General features: G+C 37.1%; 2 protein-coding genes across 3 annotated transcripts in view; one reads left to right on the top strand and one right to left on the bottom strand.

Annotated features, from left to right (window-relative positions):
* Positions 1-7,453, bottom strand: part of LOC106867316 (IQ domain-containing protein E) — a 59,892-nt gene extending 52,439 nt beyond the window's left edge. Inside the window, exons 1-3 of the mRNA XM_014912156.2 lie at positions 7,111-7,453; positions 4,581-4,618; positions 1,640-1,729 (exon numbers count right to left, since the gene is read on the bottom strand). Coding sequence (XP_014767642.1) covers positions 1,640-1,729; positions 4,581-4,611 — 121 coding nt within the window. The 5' untranslated portion in view covers positions 4,612-4,618; positions 7,111-7,453. The remainder of the gene's footprint in view (positions 1-1,639; positions 1,730-4,580; positions 4,619-7,110) is intronic.
* Positions 7,454-7,550: 97 nt separating this feature from the next.
* Positions 7,551-18,693, top strand: part of LOC106867306 (sorting nexin-8) — a 79,757-nt gene continuing 68,614 nt past the window's right edge. The window contains exons 1-2 of one of the 2 annotated variants that reach the window (XM_052975871.1): positions 7,551-7,678; positions 7,931-8,058. In XM_052975871.1, coding sequence (XP_052831831.1) covers positions 7,657-7,678; positions 7,931-8,058 — 150 coding nt within the window. In that variant the 5' untranslated portion in view covers positions 7,551-7,656. The remainder of the gene's footprint in view (positions 7,679-7,930; positions 8,059-18,693) is intronic. The other variant, XM_014912146.2, reaches the window with a different exon arrangement.

The raw sequence follows: 18,693 nt of genomic DNA, 5'->3' as shown, positions 1-18,693 counted from the left end.
TATATATATATATATATATATGCATATATACATACATACATATAGATGCATATACATATATATGTATATATATATATATATATATTAATATATGGTCCGGGACGTCACAAAACATAGACAAAAGGAGATATGAAATACAAATACAAACTTGGGTATGCGATCAATGGGAGAAACAAATGGAAAACAAGACAAGTAACATAAAGAACGACCCATCATCAGTTGCCAGCTGTCCATCTACTCCTCATTTCGAGGAATTAACGACAGCATGAGGCTTTGAAAGGCAGCTGCTCATGCAAGTCCAAAATAAATTTTGGACTTGCAGAGGGTCAAAGTTAGTGACAAAATCAGGACAGTGGAGACATTAAACAAACTAAACTAAAACAAACATGAAGAGCCGTTAGGCCAGACAAGGTAAGGTAGCAAATGCTGTCTTTGATAAGGTCTTTTCTCTTGTCAAAGACAATATTGGTTTTGACGGTTTGACATGGAGCTGGCTAGCAAGGAACTATCCAGACTCCTGTCTGTTGTGGCATGCCCTTCCTAATGCTAACCTCTTAACAGGGTGTACTGAGTACACTTTATCTGCCTCCAGCACAGGTGCTTTTACATAGCACTGGTACAGGTGCTTTTTAAGTGGCATCAGCACCTGAAGGACATACCTGTATGTGTGGAAGACAGCGATTTTACTTAGCTTGATGTGTCTTATCAAGTACAGCAAATTGCCACAACACCTGGTCCCTTGTCATTTCTTCAGTGAGGCCCAGCATCTGAAGATCCTCTCTCACCACTTTGTCCCATGTCTTCCTGGGTCTACCCCTTCTACATGTACTCTCCACAATGTGAGCTTGGCACTTCTTTATGCAGCAAATAGGTGAAGTTATATTGTTGCTTGAATTTAGGGACTGAGAAGTATTGTCTTTCATCAAACAATTAAAAAAAAAGTCAATTAAATAAGCACAGACCTAACTTTGTGGTTAAGGAATTATCTTTGCAATCACATTTCAATACAACTGCATTGTTGGTACCAATGACAAATGAGTGTTTCTGTTGTTTAGCCCCTAATCGAGCTAATCTGTGATCAAAAGAATTCCATGTCCAACCCATGCTAGCATGGAAAGCGGACGTTAAATGATGATGATGATGATGACTATCTAGTTATTTTTTAAATCATAGTTTATTTAGGGCTACATGATCCAATGTGTCCTGCATTTTTAAAGATTGTAGCACATGATGAATGGGAGATTTGTATGTATTTCTAGCAAGTCAAACATCTACAGAGTAGCATAATTCACTGCAGGAGGCAATGATAACACTAGAAACGTGCCAAGTTCAGTTCATCCTATGGAGGAAAAGTTACTTGTGACTGACCAGTATCCTATCCAGGGAGAGATTTAGCTCACATCCACTGTAGAAACTGGAGTTGATCATGACCATTACAGGTCTCAAATGGATCTTTTGAGAAAGGCACTATTTTCATTCATAAATGATGCTAAAGATGATAGACAGGAATAACATAAGAGTGTATAGCACTCCTGTGACATCTAGAATCCCTTATTATGCTCTGTTTGGTGAGGTAAACAGGTAGGGAGGTTGGGGAGGGGTGAATACAGTATACAGAAACAAAATGTGAGTCTTTTACCATTGGTGTTCTTAAGAGAAGTGAGCCATACATCTGGAGCAGTTTTATCTGTAGGGGCACTGTCTGATCTTGAAAAGGATTTTATTTTGGCTGAATAAAAGAGAGAAAAAGAGGAAAGTGAAATGAAAAGAGAGATAGAGAAAGAAAAGAGAAAAGGAGAGACAAATAGAAAGAGGAGAGAGGTATAAAGGAGAGTCAGAGAGAGAATATATGAGTGGAACAGACTGAGGGGGCAGAGTGAATGACAGAGAAACAAAGAGAGGGAGGAGAGAGAGAGAGAAAATATAAGAGAAGTGGACAGGAAAGAATGAATGACAAAAAAGCAGAGAGAAGGAGGGGAGGTAGAAAGCAAGCGAGAGAGAAAAAGTGAGAGACAGAGAAATTGTATATCATAAAGACAGATTATACATAAAAAGATACATGAATTAGTCTGTGCATATATTACAACAAAGTAATTAAATACAACCAGTTTGGCCAGACATAAAATGGTTGAATAAAGAAATTGGTTATCAGAAAATATTTGAAATACATGTAGTAGATCCCCGCTTTATAAATCCACTGATAAAGAATCCACCTGCTTAATATATCCAAAATGGGTTGGGACAGAATTTTAGAATCTTCTATTTAATAAATCCAAACCATCCTTTAATAAATCCAATTATCAATGCTTCTTTCTAAACTGTCAACAAGTGGCAGTGAACAAATGAAGTGTTTTTTTTTTTTGCTCTTAAATACTGACAGGTAGGCTCCAGCAGCCACAGCCAGCCAGCTGTCATGTGGTACACTCCACCATCTAAAAATAGATCAATAAATATGTAGTAGCTGGTGGCGGCTGCTGGAGTCTACCACACAACCCTGTCATTCAAGCAAAAATGCAGGCTCCACTACACATCTTGTCAAAATTACGCACTCTTCTCATTCATTGGATGATGGAGTGTACCACATGACAGCTGGTTGATTGAGGCTGCTGGAGCCTACCTTTCAATATTTAAGGGCTAAAAAAACACGTCATTCCTCATTTGCATAGAGAGAAAGACACACACACAAGTTGTCCAAATGTTCAAAATGAAAAGAGAAAGGCAAGACAAATCCATGGCAGAAAAGATTCAATTGTTAGAACATTGAAGAGCTCTTGGGAAAACAACTCAGTGGGAAGCAGCACAGAGTTTTGGAATTTCAAGAGGTTTGCTCTGGAATTTACTAAAGAATGGGGGTGACCTTCATGCCAAAGAACATAATGGCTGTTCATCAAAGAAAAAGTGCCAACAAACGGGAAAGAGCAGATAGACTGTGCTCTCTAGGATTGGTTTCAATTCATTCATTCGAAAAATGTCCCCGTCAACAACCTGATCCTAATGCACAAAGCTAACACCATTCCTCAAGCTGCTAGACACGATTTTAAGGCATCTGAAGGTTGGTTTTACTGTTGAAATCTCTTTTACAGTTCTAAAGAGTAAGCTTTGTAGTTCACTAGTTCACATTTTTCTCTTTTGAGAACACAAACTGAACATGTCTTACTTTGTGGGTGACGCATCTGAAGCTGATGTCAAATGAGCCCATCAATTTCGCAAGACAACCATGCAGCTTCTGTTGAAAATCATGTCAGCCACAAGACATCTACAATGCTGATGAAACTGGGATCTACTTTCATGCATTACCAGGGAGTACATATGTCAACGAGAGTTGAAAGAAAACTGGTAGGAGCTTTAAGACAGCAAAGGACCATGTGGCCTTGAAGGTGGGCTGCAACATGAATGGAGACAAAGAAAACTTGCTCTTAATCTTTTTTTATGACTTTATGAGAAGACAAGCAGGATCCCTCATCTTTTTGCTGGTTATCCAGGTCAGGTGGGAGAAAAACAGAAAGAAACTATGACTGATGGGTTGTCATTAGAATGGGAATCTGATCACAATGCTGGATTTCTTCGCAGATAACCTTGGAGCAGTGTCTGATGAAAATGGTGAAAGATTTCACCAGGACATTAGTGCTATGGAGAAATGATACCAAGGCTTCTGGAATGACAGTATCTTAGCTGACTACTGCTGGACACTTTACCGTGATCAATCAGATCAGGAACGCCACAGGAAATCCAAATCCCAATGTTTCTAACTCTGTTGTTCTAACTTTGTTTTGTCTGACCCATTTTTTTGTGTTTTCACTCTTTGTAGAATGATAATGATGATTTTTTAAGGCAATAAACTCATTTACTTTCTACAAATAACGTCCTTATTTATTATGTTAATGATTTCATATATACAATTACTGAAAAACTGATACATGCTGCATACAAAAGGAGTGAAATTTTGAAGTCAGCATGAAAAATGAGCTGGTTTGTATTCATAATGAGTATTAAACATTTAATTTTCTTGACCAGTGTACTGACTGGTTAGGCATCTACAGAGTTTTCCTTCACTCAGTTTCACTCGTCCAGGTTGAGTCAGAAAACACTTGAACAAGGTTTCACACAGTGGGATTAAAACTGGAAGTAGGTGATTGCAAAGCAAACTTCTTCATCACATGGCCATATCTGTGCACAATAAGAAGCAGTTGTGGGTGCATTGTGTGTCAGTTTGCTTAGCTGTGACGAATATGATGAACAGCTACCAAGACTACTGAGAATATTTCCTGTGCTAGACTGACTTCTAATTCTGAAAGAAAGTATCCATTTCTTATCTTCTTAATACATGTATGGGGTGGATAGATGAATGAATGGGTGGATGTGTGTATAGATGGATGGATAACTATTTCATCAATGGGGAAACTGAAAAATTAGTGCTTTTCAAACAAAGTTCCTTGCAATATTTGTTCTGTACTTAGTTACTGATACCCTTCTCCATCTTACCATCAGAAATGCAATAAACCAATAAAGTGATGTTCACCAATTGCGATACAAAATAAATACATAGGAATGAAAAAGGGAAGAGCTCTAAATCTACTTACTTTTCTTCCGTGAAATTGGTCTGGAACTCATTTTGCACCTAGTCACAGAAAATATTTTAAATGTAGAAAGTTTCAAAATATGAGATCAAAATTGCTATTGTAATATTACACCCACCCATGTTCATGAGCCACTTTCCCATAATTGCATGGGAAAGTGGATGCTAAAGTGATGATGATGTTATATATATATATATGTGTGTGTGTGTGTGTGTGTGTGTGTGTGTGTGTGTGTGTGTGTGTGTGGATCTAGCTTGACCCTGCCTGAGATTTGAAACCAAATCCACCTGCTTGTTGCTTGTCAAAACGAGCGGGAAAATCCTCTCCACACCAAATGATTGATGAGGAAACACTTGACCCCCTAGGATTTGTGCTGGTCAAGGAAAGGTCAGTCCTTTTTTTAAGGTTTGACCTACATTACTGACCATAGTCTATATAACAAGAGAGAATTTCCTATCTCTTCCTCTAATGTGTCAGCTATGACCAAGGAGCAACATGCTCTTTTGCATCAACCATGACCAAGAGCAGCACCTTCCTTGGCTGCAAGAAAGACGATGCCACCTCTATCCTTTCTAGTCAGCACCATGCATTCCTTACTCTTTTAATCTCTACTGACAGACAACCTCTTTGTACACTATAAACTACTAAGCGAGCCAACCTTGTTGTCACTATCACTAGAATTGCTACTGTCTCTTTAACTACCTATCAGGCAAAAGAATAAACATATGTAAATAATATTTCTTCCTTCTTGGTGTTGATTCTTCAATGTTTACTGGTACTCCTGTGGAGACGCAATGGCCCAGTGGTTAGGGCAGTGGACTCGCGGTCATAGGATTGCGGTTTCGATTCCCAGACCGGGCGTTGTGAGTGTTTATTGAGCAAAAACACCTAAAACTCCACGAGGCTCCAGCAGGGGATGGTGGCGAACCCTACTGTACTCTTTCACCACATCTTTCTCTCACTCTTACTTCCTGTTTCTGTTGTGCCTGTAATTCAAAGGGTCAGCCTTGTCACACTGTGTCACGCTGAATATCCTCGAGAACTACGTTAAGGGTACACGTGTCTGTGGAGTGCTCAGCCACTTGCACGTTAATTTCACAAGCAGGCTGTTCAGTTGATCGGATCAACTGGAACCTCGACGTTGTAAGCGACGGAGTGCCAACAACAACAACAAAAACTGGTACTCCAGCGTGAGAACCTTGAAGCATTACATCTATACACTACATTCAGTAGTGGGCTACATCATATTGACCTGATATGGCACACCATGTCCAGCCCACTACATATACATAACTTAGGTGACAGGTTAGCAATAGTGGAGGTTGTTCTGAAGGCGTAGCTGCTAGAATAAGAAAGAACTGGGCAAAGTTCAACAAGTTACTCCTTCTGTTAATAACAAAGGGTCTCCGCCTCAGAGTGAAAGGCAGATTGTATGATGCCTGTGTAGGAACAGCTATGCTACATGGCAGTGAGAAATGGGCTGTGACTACACAGGATATGCAAAGGCTTCAAAGAAATGAAACCAGCATACTCCACTGGATGGTTAATGTCGTTGTGCATATATGACGGAGTGTAAGTGACTTGAGAGAAAAACTGGGTAGATGGTGCTTCAAATCTAGTGTGCAAGAGAGAAGGCTGTGGTGGTACAGTCATGTGATGCATATGGATGAGGACAGCTGCATCAGGAAGTGCCGATCTCTAATTGTGGAATGAGTAAACCCAAGAAGATGTGGGATGTCGTGGTGAGAAAGGATCTTCAGACACTGGACTTCACAGAGGGGCTGACAAAGGACCAAGACCTGCTGTGCTTGAGAAGGCACGTCAGGCTAAGTAAAATTGTGGCTGTCCTCTGCATTCCTCTTCAGCTGAGTGATTCTAATCTTGCGGAATCATAGGTGCTGGTGCCATATAAAGCACTCATGCCAGTGCTGCGTAAAAGCACCCACTACACACAATAAAGTAGTTAGTGTTAGGAAGGGCATCCAGCTATATAGAAATCAAACCAAAACAGACATGGAGCTCAGGCAGCGGATCTATTCAGTTTGGCTCACAGATTTTTTAATCTGCGGAAAGAGGAGTCGGCTTCCTTTCCTCATAACTTATGAAAAAAAGACAAAAAGTTGGTGGGCTCGCACACATACATACTGTCACACATCATTTTTTTTTTTTTTTTTTGAAATTTAAAGTTACATTCTTTTGAAAGTTATGAGGAAACAAAGCTGTCTCGGGTGAATTCTCCGAAACTCCTCTCCCTACTCTTGGAAATTTTTTCCTTACAATAAATTCCAATATAATCGGAATCTACAACATCTGAATAGAATTTCATTATACAATATTCATTTTTCTGGAAGTTATGAGCAAAGTCGGGAGGTAGGACACTTGTGTAGGTATGAGATATTCATATGAAATAGTTCCTGAATTTTCAACCAGGAATTGAAACCGTAGCCTAAATGTTTCTACTAACCTCTTTCCTTTCTTTTATGTTACACATAAATGTGTGTGTGTGTAAAGAATTCACTGTAAACCGAGTTACCTTTGATTAGTGAAAAAGAACAGGTGCGTTGCAGATCGAAAACAGCGATAGTTGAGGTCAATACATCAATGCATGGTTCCTGAGAGGAGGATTTTTTTTTTCTTCTTCTCAATATAAATAACAACTTAAAACGAAATCACATAATAATAAATCCTGGAACAAATAAAATCAAGAAATATTTTATCGGTTGTGACTTAAAATAATAATATATAGATATGTAATATTTTCTCTCAGAAAGGACAAGTAAACAAGTCTGCCCTTGTTTCAAATGTTTTGATAATCTCTATTCCATGGTTACAACTTTCAGTGACGCTTTCTAATTCGAATACATACATACATGCGTATATAATATAAAGTATAGACAAAGCTGTTCAACACTGAAGCGGTATTTACGTATGTAATGAATTGCAATGTATTTAATATGATGTATCAGGAATTTAGAGTGCAAAGAGGTAAAATAAGCACTTTTAGCAGAAAATGCGAAGCGGTGGGGAAAAATCTTCAGCTAACAGCATTTTATCAATCACATGATATTTAACGTTCAAGATGTCGTCGGACCTGTCGTGTGGTAAGTTGTCAGGCTTTACAGAATTCATATTTCCCATGTTTTCTTCTGAGATCACGAGAAATTATTTCCCTGTGAACATAAAAACATCTTTCCTTCATTTGTCATTCATAAATTAGATGACTTGTTGCTTACAAATCCCTATTGAATGTGCACACATCCATACATAATATCGTGAGTGTCTGTATACATACCTGTTTCATTGAATGACAACAAGCTGGTCTTTATTTTTTTTTTTCTTTTTGCCACCTGCAGCAGGTTCTGTTCCCCCTCTGTATCGAGAAATTTACGATATCATATCTCCAAGTCAAGAGCGGGTCGACAGAGAGCTTTTCCTCAGTATTTTCGCGAAATCCAATCTTCCAAACGAAACAATCACACAGGTAACCTTTATTTATTTATCCACTCCCTCTCTGTTACCTGTGTACTTAGAGTGCAAAGTCTGCTCTAAGAGACTTGTATGTTTAACATTGAAATCTATGGAATAATATTAAAAGGAAACAAAACACTGTTTGAATTTTAAATTTTATAGCACTTAACGAATTAGATTGTAAATTTAAAACAATCTATTGCAATGCAATTTGGCAAGGGGATGGGTTGTATGTTTTTCAAATATAGTCGTGTACCTCAAACTAATATTTTGGGTCATTAAACAAATGTCAATGTAGGATATATATATATATATATATGTATGAATAGCCTCTATATATGTGTGATATTACAGGTTTAGGTGTTTATTATATTATCAATGGAAGGATATAACACGATTTCAAAACAGTGGGCGTTTCCCGCTGGCAAGGTCGATGATATTTTGTTGCAGTAACTCATTCTACGAAAGATATGCAAGCAACCTTTTTTCTTTCTTTGTGTGTGTGTAAATAGATAGCCTTAGCAACACTCTGTCTCGGAAAATAACCATTGCAGTTCGTTGGGTTCTAATTCAACGTTGAATCACTTAGCAACAAGTGTAAAACGGGTGTGTGTTGTGTGTGTGAATGTCAGTGAGAGGAATATTTAGATAACAATATCGGACTTTCAGTCATAGCATTTCTTATATATATATATATATTTGTTATGCTTACTTGCAAAAAGACCATTTCTGCAACGTGTAGCTAGCTTATTACACAGCACCCAGAAGAAGCATGTGGTTGCAGCGCTTGCGCGCGCACACACACACACGTGCTCTGACATATGGTTGTTAATTGAAATATGCTGAATGTAAGAAGCAAAATCATCGCTGATGTTTTTTTCTTTTATTTCGTGTTTATTTGACAGAAAATCAAAGCAAAGTCACAGATAGCTAAATCTTAAAAGTAATTTGAATGATCTGCAGATTATCTGTGAAAAGTTTGTAATTACGCGATTGTAGTGTCAGAATTTTAAGTCGAAATTAGAGAGATCCTCTACGTGGTAGATCGACTTACCAGAAACAACAGCCATATTTCTTTACATCCTACTATCTTAAATAAGGGGTTACATTGGGTAATGTAGACGTTGATGCCTCTAAAAATCAAGATGATCACAGCTTGAGTGTCTTTGGTCATGTCTGCATTCTCATGGTTGACTCGGTGTTAAACATCTTGTTTGTTAACGATTGCTCCTTTTGTCTGTACATAATTCTGGTTTTTATTTTCCTATAGAAAAAATTATTACGTCAACTAGATATTGCAGGGTACTTTTTTTAAAACATCGATTAATAAACAAAGCCTATTGAGTTGTGAAAATATATTGACTTGGAAAACTTTTAAATGAGTTGTCAAACGGGTTATAATTTTTTATCGGACTATTTACCTCATCTTTATCAATGAAAAAAATGTAGATGCAAACATTTTTTTAAATATCATAAAGACGATTTTTAAAATTGTTTTGACTCTAATCTGGAAAATAATGCTATGAAAAAGAATTTATTTTTGCATTGATGACAATATAATAGCGCTGAAGGTTTATTTTGCCTTTAACAAGTGGATTATGTAAGGTTGTTGACATAACCTTTTAACTCGAACCCAGCATTGTAATAATGTTCTGTAAAACTGTCTTGTTTCATATCAGCTGAAGCCTTTTATCAAATTCCTTTCCATATTGCGTCAAAGGCACCACAAACAACCTCGCTCGCGTTCGAACTCAAGACACGAAGGTTAGAACAGCGATTTTTATGAGATGCAGAAAAGGAAATCTTGTAAACAATGTTCGAGGATATTAGTGCTTATTGAGGGCATTTTGCTTTCGAGAATATACTTCTCACTCAACGACTTTCGTATAAATGTTTGTTTATGCTTCTGTGAAGAAGTATAATAGACGAATTCATTTCCTGAGTACCACTTGACACATCATTGACAAGTACTGAATTTGATTTGCTTTATAAAACTGACATAATGACTTACTATGCTTCAAGGCCAAAGATTTATAGGAAAGTGAAACCGAACATCGTGATCCCTTGCTTATTAAATAAGTTTTCCTCATCTTGTCTAGTCATACAAGTAATATCTTTTTGGGACATTCGTTTTCAGCTTATAAAACACTTGTTTGTACATGCTGTTGCTATATTTATAAGAAAACAATTAAATAAAGCTCGCTCTTAACTCCAGATGTGTTGTCGTTACTTTTAACAAGAAGACATTTATAGTATTTCATTCAATTTTTTTATCCTTGCCAGTTCACAAATTTTTAAAAAATAGAAAAACTTAGCAAATAGACTAAAGAGGATTTTTGAAAGTACATTTTTTTTTTACTTTGCATGTATTTTTGCAGTTTGATAGCAGCCCCTTTAAGATACTAGCACCTACACCTAAAAAATGTTTGTGTATAGGCGCGACCCAGTATGGCATCAACTGGCTGAAACATAAAAGAATGCGTGCGCGCACAAATAAAAAGAGAGATTTAGCAAAAGAAACGAGAGAGAAAGAACCACAGCAGATGACAGAATGCATATCTGTGTAGACACACAATATCAGCAGAAAGCTATCAAACCGACTGAAGGTCCGAGTCTCATGTATGGCACTTATAAAATACGTGTGTGTGTGTGTGTGTGTGTGTTGCTTAGTATTAATGAGTAACGTGACATAGTTCCTGATTGTAACGTTTTACTTATGTTGCTAATTTCTTAGATAAGAGATTGGCCACCATTGCCTGGCTTCTAACTTTTAAAAAAATCATGTGGCCACTCTCCAAGTTTTCCTACTGTACTGAGATCATATAGCTTTTGACATATACCATGGTTGACTTTACCAAAGGCTTTTGCGAAGTCAAGCTATATCATATCCACATTTGAGTTGTTGAACAACTGTTTTAACGGATATTTTCATTTTAGCTGCCAAGATCAATTTCTGTTTGATTTCATATTCAGTGTAATGATACACTTTTATATGCTAATCAATGCCATGAAAATCATTTTTGCCATAAATCAATAAATAAGTTATTAGCTATTAAAGTTTGAAAATTTGGGGTAATTTGTGGTTAGCCACAGACACATTCATGCCTGTTTCCATAGTAACAAGCCAAGCACAAGAACACTTTTGTCTGTGAGAAAGCATGTTGTAGTAGACTAGCTTATTTTGCTGAATTACATCCTTTGCTGGTAAACACCACCAGGTAGTGTCACAGCTGTCATCTATATATTCCGGTGGTTGTGATCTTTTTTCCCTCTCTCACTGCTATGATGCCAAGAAGCACGGATCTCTCTCTCTCTCTCTTTGCCTCCACCAGGACAGCATACACGAGCTACACTGAAATGTTATGACTACTGCTATTATTTCTCAGACCACATGTTCAGCAACGTATACTTGTTATTTACAAAATGTTTTGCTTAAGCTGTGTTAACTCCAGTATTTTCTATGAAGTCTTCATGTGAGTATTGTATATATTTTGATAGAGACACTGCAGCTCAATGCTTTCACTCACAACAATAAGAAATGTGGTAATGTTAAAATGATGTCCCATTTCCTTATTGCATTCCTCACACAAAAATTTGTGGTAACATCTTAGTTACCCCAACCACTAACCAGTCATTGAGATGGTTGTCATAAGTAGCAGCCAAATAGGCCTTAAATCATGCACCAGAGGAGGATGCGATTTCATACTTGCAAAAGAAAATTCTACAAAACGAAGAAGCATCTTATAAGTACAAGAAGTCATGGTGGGTATATGTATTGGTGATGCACATACCCAGGATGCATGGAGTCTGTGTCAGTGAGGAAAGACACCTAGTTGGAGGGTGGCACTCTTCCTCTTAGGACTGTAGTGTTTTTCCTTTACTCATGGGTTAAAGAGTTGACTTCAGTCTGGTTTTGTGTTGAAGAACTGTAGATGAACCATTGTGCAGCTGTTGATTATAACAGCTATGTTAGGGAAGTATGTGTGTTGGACCTGCTCTGTCATCCAGTTAAAGTTGTTGGTCCTGGGAAGATTGTTGAGATGTTTGTTTTTTAAAAATATTATATTTGTAATGTGCTATTTTGTTTTTGGATAAATCTTTTAAGTTTGTGCTATAAGTTTCTTATTTTGAGAAATATTTGATTTGTAATGTGCTGTTTATCACATTAAATGCATATTGAATGCTTAAAACTACAAAAAATGTGTCGTTTACTCGTTTTTTTTTTTTTGTCAGGTGTGCTAAAAATAATAGGTAAATAAGCCTTAAATCGTATACCCCCACAATTTTTTTTTTTTTTTTTGAGGGATGGGGCATAATTGTATGAAGTCCTGTGTGTAGAATACAAATTTGCAAAAATTTTCTAAAAGTTCCAAAAAATAAAGTTATGAGGGGGTTATGTCATGTGTAATTCATTTGTTTATGGTTTCATATAAAACCACAAATGTTATTTTAAGGATGTTGACAAAATGTGCTGTCAAGCACAAAATGACCGCTTCCAAATCTTGTTTCCTGACTGGAACTTATTTTTAAAAACCTTTCTGGAAAAACTGAAATAACTCCAGCAATTCAGGTTGGAAAAATGCATAAGTGTACCATATGTTCAATAAACTTTGATTTTTGAAATCTTGGCAGCCAAACAGAAAAGATTCATTTTAACACCTGGTCGTAGTGCTATAAAAGCAGTGTCAGGCAGCTCCTATCCGGTCAAAAACCATGCTGGGTGTCATTCAGCAAGCCATTCTCTTCAAGGGACACAATTAGTTTCCTTTGGACTATTTGTTCCATAACTTTGTTGATATGTGAGGTGAGAGAGACAGGCCTATGTTTTTAGCATCTGCTCTACTTCCTCCTTTATGAATAGGGCATATTCTTTTCTACTCTAAGCAGGCACAAGGCCTGAAATTTTTGGGGAGGAGGCTAGTCAATTAGATCGACTCAGTATTTAACTGGTACTTAAATTATCGACCCTGAAAGGATGAAAGGCAAAGTCGACCTTTGTGGAATTTGAACTCAGAACTTACCGGCAGACGAAATACCGCTAAACATTTCGTCCGGCATGCTACCGATTCTGCCAGCTCACCGCCCTTGAACAGGGCATATTATTCCATCCTTCAGTCTGCCTGAGAGCTTACTGCTTGCAAGAAAGCTCTGAAAAAGAAGCTGCAGTAGTTTTGCAAGTACTCATTTGCATGACTTATGAAGGATTGCTGGGAATCCATTGGGACCAGCAGATGAGTTTGTTTCTACCTCATCTATGGGCAGTATTACGTTTTCTTTGAAGTTTATATCAGTTATTACTGCTTCACAGGTTACAGGTGTAGCGGTAACGAACTCTGCTGGTTCCTTCACTTGTCTCTATCCTAACTAAGTAGTGAAAACCCTTTTGAACTGTTCATTCAGTATACAATTTTTCTACCTTGGGTTTCCTGTGAGGAGGGACCCTATCTTGATGTGTACTGAGGCCATTCTTTGACAAAATTTGAGAAAGTGTTAGTGTTTTATGTTTTTTTTATAATTTGGACTTCATCTACTTTCACTTTTTCATGGTATTGTTGCAGACTTTTCTTTGTCTCCATCAGTGTTTTTTTTTTAAGACAAACTTTTCATTATTTTTGAGATAAGCAGTTTGGAATCTTTGTTCGTTTTCTCACAATTTTCCTCTCCCTGGGGATCTTGTTTTTCTGTGTATTGGCCTTGTGTTCTGAGACAGGTTTGTCACATAAGGCTTGCATTAGGGACTTAATATACTGATATCTCGTGTAAAGAGACATTTAGGCAAATCCTTTCATTTTTACTAGGCAGTCTTCTAACTTGCCTGTGTGATTCAGAACATCTGATGGGCGATATGTAGTAGATCACATGTGTTCCTTGTATAGAAGAACAGAATTGACTAAGCAGAGCAAGAGCACACATGAGGACAGAAAGTGTCGCTGAAGAAGTTACAGATGTGTGACAAAAGATTTCCAGACAATGGACATGAGTTAAATTAAGAACAGCAATAAACAAATGAAGAATGAATATACAGGGGTTGGACAAAATAATGGAAACACCTTAAAATTTCAAACAAATTTATTTCAATATTGGGTAGGACTGCCTTTGGCAGTAATTACAGTTTGAATTCTATTAAGTATGGACTTGTACAATTTTTGAATTGTCTCCAAAGGAATTTTTGTCCATTCTTCAGCTAAAACAGTCTCCAGTTCTTGTAGTGATGATGTTGGAGGATATCGACTCCTTACTGTTTTTCTATAATGCTCCATAAATGTTCAATAGTATTGAGATCTGGGGTCTGTGGTGGCCAGATAAGATGTTCAACTTCACTAGAATGTTCCTCGTGCCATTCAGTAACAACTTTAACTGTGTGAATTGGTGCATAATCATCCTGAAAGATTTCGTTTCCCTCTGGAAACAGTTCCACAACCATAGGGTGAATTTTGTTAGATAAAATACTTAAATAGTTTTCACTATTAATTCTACCATGAAGGGAAACCATTGGGCTGGCTGATTTCCAAGATATAGTCCCCCAGATCATCACAGATCCTCCTCCATGTTTAACAGTTGGAAGAAGGCAGTCTGAGTCAAATGCTTCTTTTGGCTGTCTCTACACGTATCCTCAGACGGTGGTTAGAAATAAGTAAAGGATGATTTTCCAAGAAAATAACATTCTTCCACTGTTGTAGGGACCAATTCTGTAGGTGTTTACTCCACTCTAAAAGCTTTGCAACGTTTGCTTTTGAAAGTAATGGTTTTTTGATTGCAGCCCTCCCATGAAATCTGGCTTTGTGCAGCTCCCGGTGAACTTTTTTGTGAAAACTATTCTTGAGGTGGTCATTAAGCTCTGCAGTAATTTTAACATAAGAGTCCAACAGTTTCTATTTGAAAGTTTTGGTTTTCTTCTGGAGTATTGCTTTGACGAGGAGGTTTTTCCATCTTTCCCAAAGGCTGTCATTACTTTCGAGACAGTATTTCTTGATACACCAAACATTTTGGTTGTTTTCATTATACTAGCACCTGTTATACGAGCACCAACAATTTAACCTCTTTGAAAGTCCAATAGATCTGTCATTTTAATGTATTTTAATTACCTTTTTCTGATGATATCTGAAAGAAAAACCCCAGCAATTTTAGCAAAACATTAAGCAACACTAATAATATATCAAGAAGCATAAAAATAAACAAGCTTTTGATGGCTTTATAGATATTTCAAAATAATGATGCTATGATGCTAGGTGTTTCCATTATTTTGTCCAACCCCTGTATAGTGCTTGTATTTATTTGGGGGGGAAAAAGAAAGACAATCCTGAACTACAACAATGTTTCAACACAGTTTCACAATAGGAATCTTGCAACACAAATTTATAAACGTGTGTATGTATGTGTATATATATATATATATATATATATATATATATATATATATATATATATATATATAAATATATAAATATATAAATTCAGAGAAAGGAGTGTTTGTTTGTGGAAAGATGTGCAGGAGTTATAAAAACTCCAGATACTCAGGAAATCAATTTTTTTCAAATGCCCAGGAGGCTCTTTAGCAGTCGTGGATAATTTCTGCTACTTAGGGGACAAAATTAGTAGGGGTCAGGATGTACAGAGCATGTAATAACTAGAGTAAGAACAGGATGGAGAAAATTCAGGGAGCCTTTACCACTGTTGACTATGAAAGGTTTCTCTCTCTGAGTGAAAGGAAGCTTGTATAATGCATGCATACAAACAGCAATTCTACATAGTGGTGTGATGTGGACCCTGAATGCAGAGGACATGCGAAGGCTAGAGAGGAATGAGGCTAGTATGCTCTGCTGGATGTGTTATGTGAGTTTACATGTGCGACAGTATTAGTGTATTGAGAAAGAAGTTAGATATAAGAGGGATTAGATGCTGTATGCAAGAGAGAAGACAGCACTGGTTTGGTCATTGAGGTAGATGGATGCTATCAGCTCTATAAAGATGTACCATTCACTCAAAGTGGATGGAACTTGTGAAAGAGAGAGACACGAGAATATGTGAAATAAAGAAGTCAAATTAACATTACAACTGTTTCCCTATCATTTATCCCATATCTTATATGAATAATGTTATGTAATTCATACAATTTTATGTAGTACATGGCATAATTTATGGAGATATGTAGTAATACTATAGTTTATTTACTTCCTCCGATGTCATGATTTGAAGGCACAGTCATCCAAATGAATATTATGCAATGAGTTCATTTGGGTGTCTTTACAATATGTAAATAGACCAAATAAATAAGACTTTCAATTGATATCTTCTGTATGTTGTAAGACAATCATAATAAAAGGTATAGAAGTGCTACTATTGGTTTCATGTACTGAGAGCATGCCAAACAGTGTTTTTTTAATGCATCTGGTGTCTTAGCACAATCATCAGACACTGCCCACATGGCATAACAAACTAAAAATGGGACGATAGGATGAGAGAAAAAAGGGAAAAAGGCAAGAAAGAAACAGATATAAAAGGCGGAAGGTTGGAAAACAAAACAAAAAAATCTGAAAGAAAGAAAAGCGGGGAATTAAAATTATTTTCTCCTTAGACCATAAAATATAAAGCTAAAAAGACAGTGACTTAGAGTCTGTGATACAGTTGTTCAATCAGCTGGTTTCTTAAAGGGATCTGACCGACATCAGGGTCCCTAATTTGCTGTCAGTTCACACATGAGCATTCCAATAATGCATTCCTAGTTGGACCAACATATATCTCTTCACAATTTGGGCATTTGATGTAGTAAATTAAATTTCTGTTTTTGCATTTCATATTTGCATTTGCAAATAATCTTCCAGTTTTTGTGTTCATATACTGACTGGTACCATTGGTATGCGTCCTCCTTCCACATACACCTGACCAGAAGTGGCAACACCACCAAGTAGATATATATATATACATATGATTGACCGTTGACTGAACACTATTCAATTTTTTTTCTCCGTGTTTTTCTCCTTGTCTCCGTATTCTTTCTGTTGAAGAGCGTAGCTCGAAACGTCAAAGACTTTCCGTATTCCCGAGCGTCATACTAATATATCCTTTTGTTATTTACACCACCTGTCCTCGTCTGTTGTTATTATTTGTATATTCTCCCATATATACATATATATATATATATATATTAGATGGTTTGGAGGTGATGTACAGGAATTATATATTAGAAAAAATAATAAGGTACTCAGATATATATATATATATATATATATATATATATATATATACACACACACACACATAATGGGACAAGAATGCAAAACGTTGAGATAGGCGATACAAAGAAAACAAGGACGAGTCATTCGGGGTTTTCTTTCCTCAGTCGAGTTCCAGATTATCTTTGCAATTTCAGCTGGTTATACTCGAGATTGCTCCAATCTGGCCAGCCCCAAGGAAAAACTAAGCTAAGAGAATTAGATTCCTTCGAAACATTAGATTCCAGGTGTTTGTGGAAGGAGGACGCGATGTTTGGGGAAGAAGGACAGTGAATGTATACAACAACAAGGACAGAAAAAAAACGGAGAAAGTTACACAAATACAAATAACAGGACATAACAACAGGTGTCTTTTGACTAGGGACGAATTGAATTAAGCTGGTGTGAGTGGAAGTAAAGCCTTATGGCAGGGATACAAGATTTCACAGGCACAGGGAAGAATATAGATGTTGCACGGACAATGGCCAAATCAAGAAAGAAACGTCAGGCTTGACGGAACACCAGTCACGGGGGAGGGGGGAGAAAAGAGAGAGGTAGTGGCAGAGGGACAGAAGAAATAAGGAGGGGCAAGAAAAAATCATAGGGACACAGTGAAGTGAAGAGGAACGAAAGTGAGCATGAAGAAAAAGCTATGAAATGTGAGGGAGGGAGAACGGAAGAATGAAGAGTGGAATGAACAAAACAAGTGTGAAAGGGCTGATAGAAGAAGAAAATATATATATATATACATAAATACACATACACCCACATATATCTATATATACACATACATGTATACACACAAACATGTAAATAATAATCTACTTGTTTGTTCACCCATTATACATTAGAGAGGTGGGCATGAGAGAGGGAGGAGTGAAGGAAGAAGCAGAGAAAGGGGATTAATATTAATACACTTAGGCCAAATAGTCAGGTGGTCAGCTGAAGGTACAGGTGAAGAACAAGAGAAAAAAGGGAGAGAGAAGTATTAATGATGTGCAGTGGGGTGGAAAAGGAATACTTTTCAAAGCTTGGTTCAAATGCTCTAATTCCTGACAGTAGACTTGAGCATTGATTGTTGCATTAGGTGGTAACAATTCTAAGTGAATTACTCTTTTGCAATCCCACCAGATAGAGAGAAGAACCTTTTTCCCATGAAGTTCCCTTCTCGGTTGTAGTTGAGCTTTTTCCCTTTTACCAAGCCACTGTTTACGACATTTAACATTTCGATAGAAGATCCATTTTTGCCACCAGTCACATGTCTATCCAAAAAGGGTGAAATGAGTTTGCAAGAATGGAGAGAAGAGCAGATGTCAACTCAGGATTTGCAGTTGCTTTCAGACAATTCATGAGGCACCCATTTTCCAAGTTTAGAAACCTTTCCAAGTTGTTGAAGATGACAATGAACAGTTGTATGGTTTAAACTAAGCATTATT

This window comes from Octopus bimaculoides, chromosome 22 (genome assembly GCF_001194135.2).
Source record: "Octopus bimaculoides isolate UCB-OBI-ISO-001 chromosome 22, ASM119413v2, whole genome shotgun sequence".
Lineage (NCBI taxonomy): Eukaryota > Metazoa > Mollusca > Cephalopoda > Octopoda > Octopodidae > Octopus > Octopus bimaculoides.
This window is presented reverse-complemented; position numbering and strand designations above follow the sequence as displayed.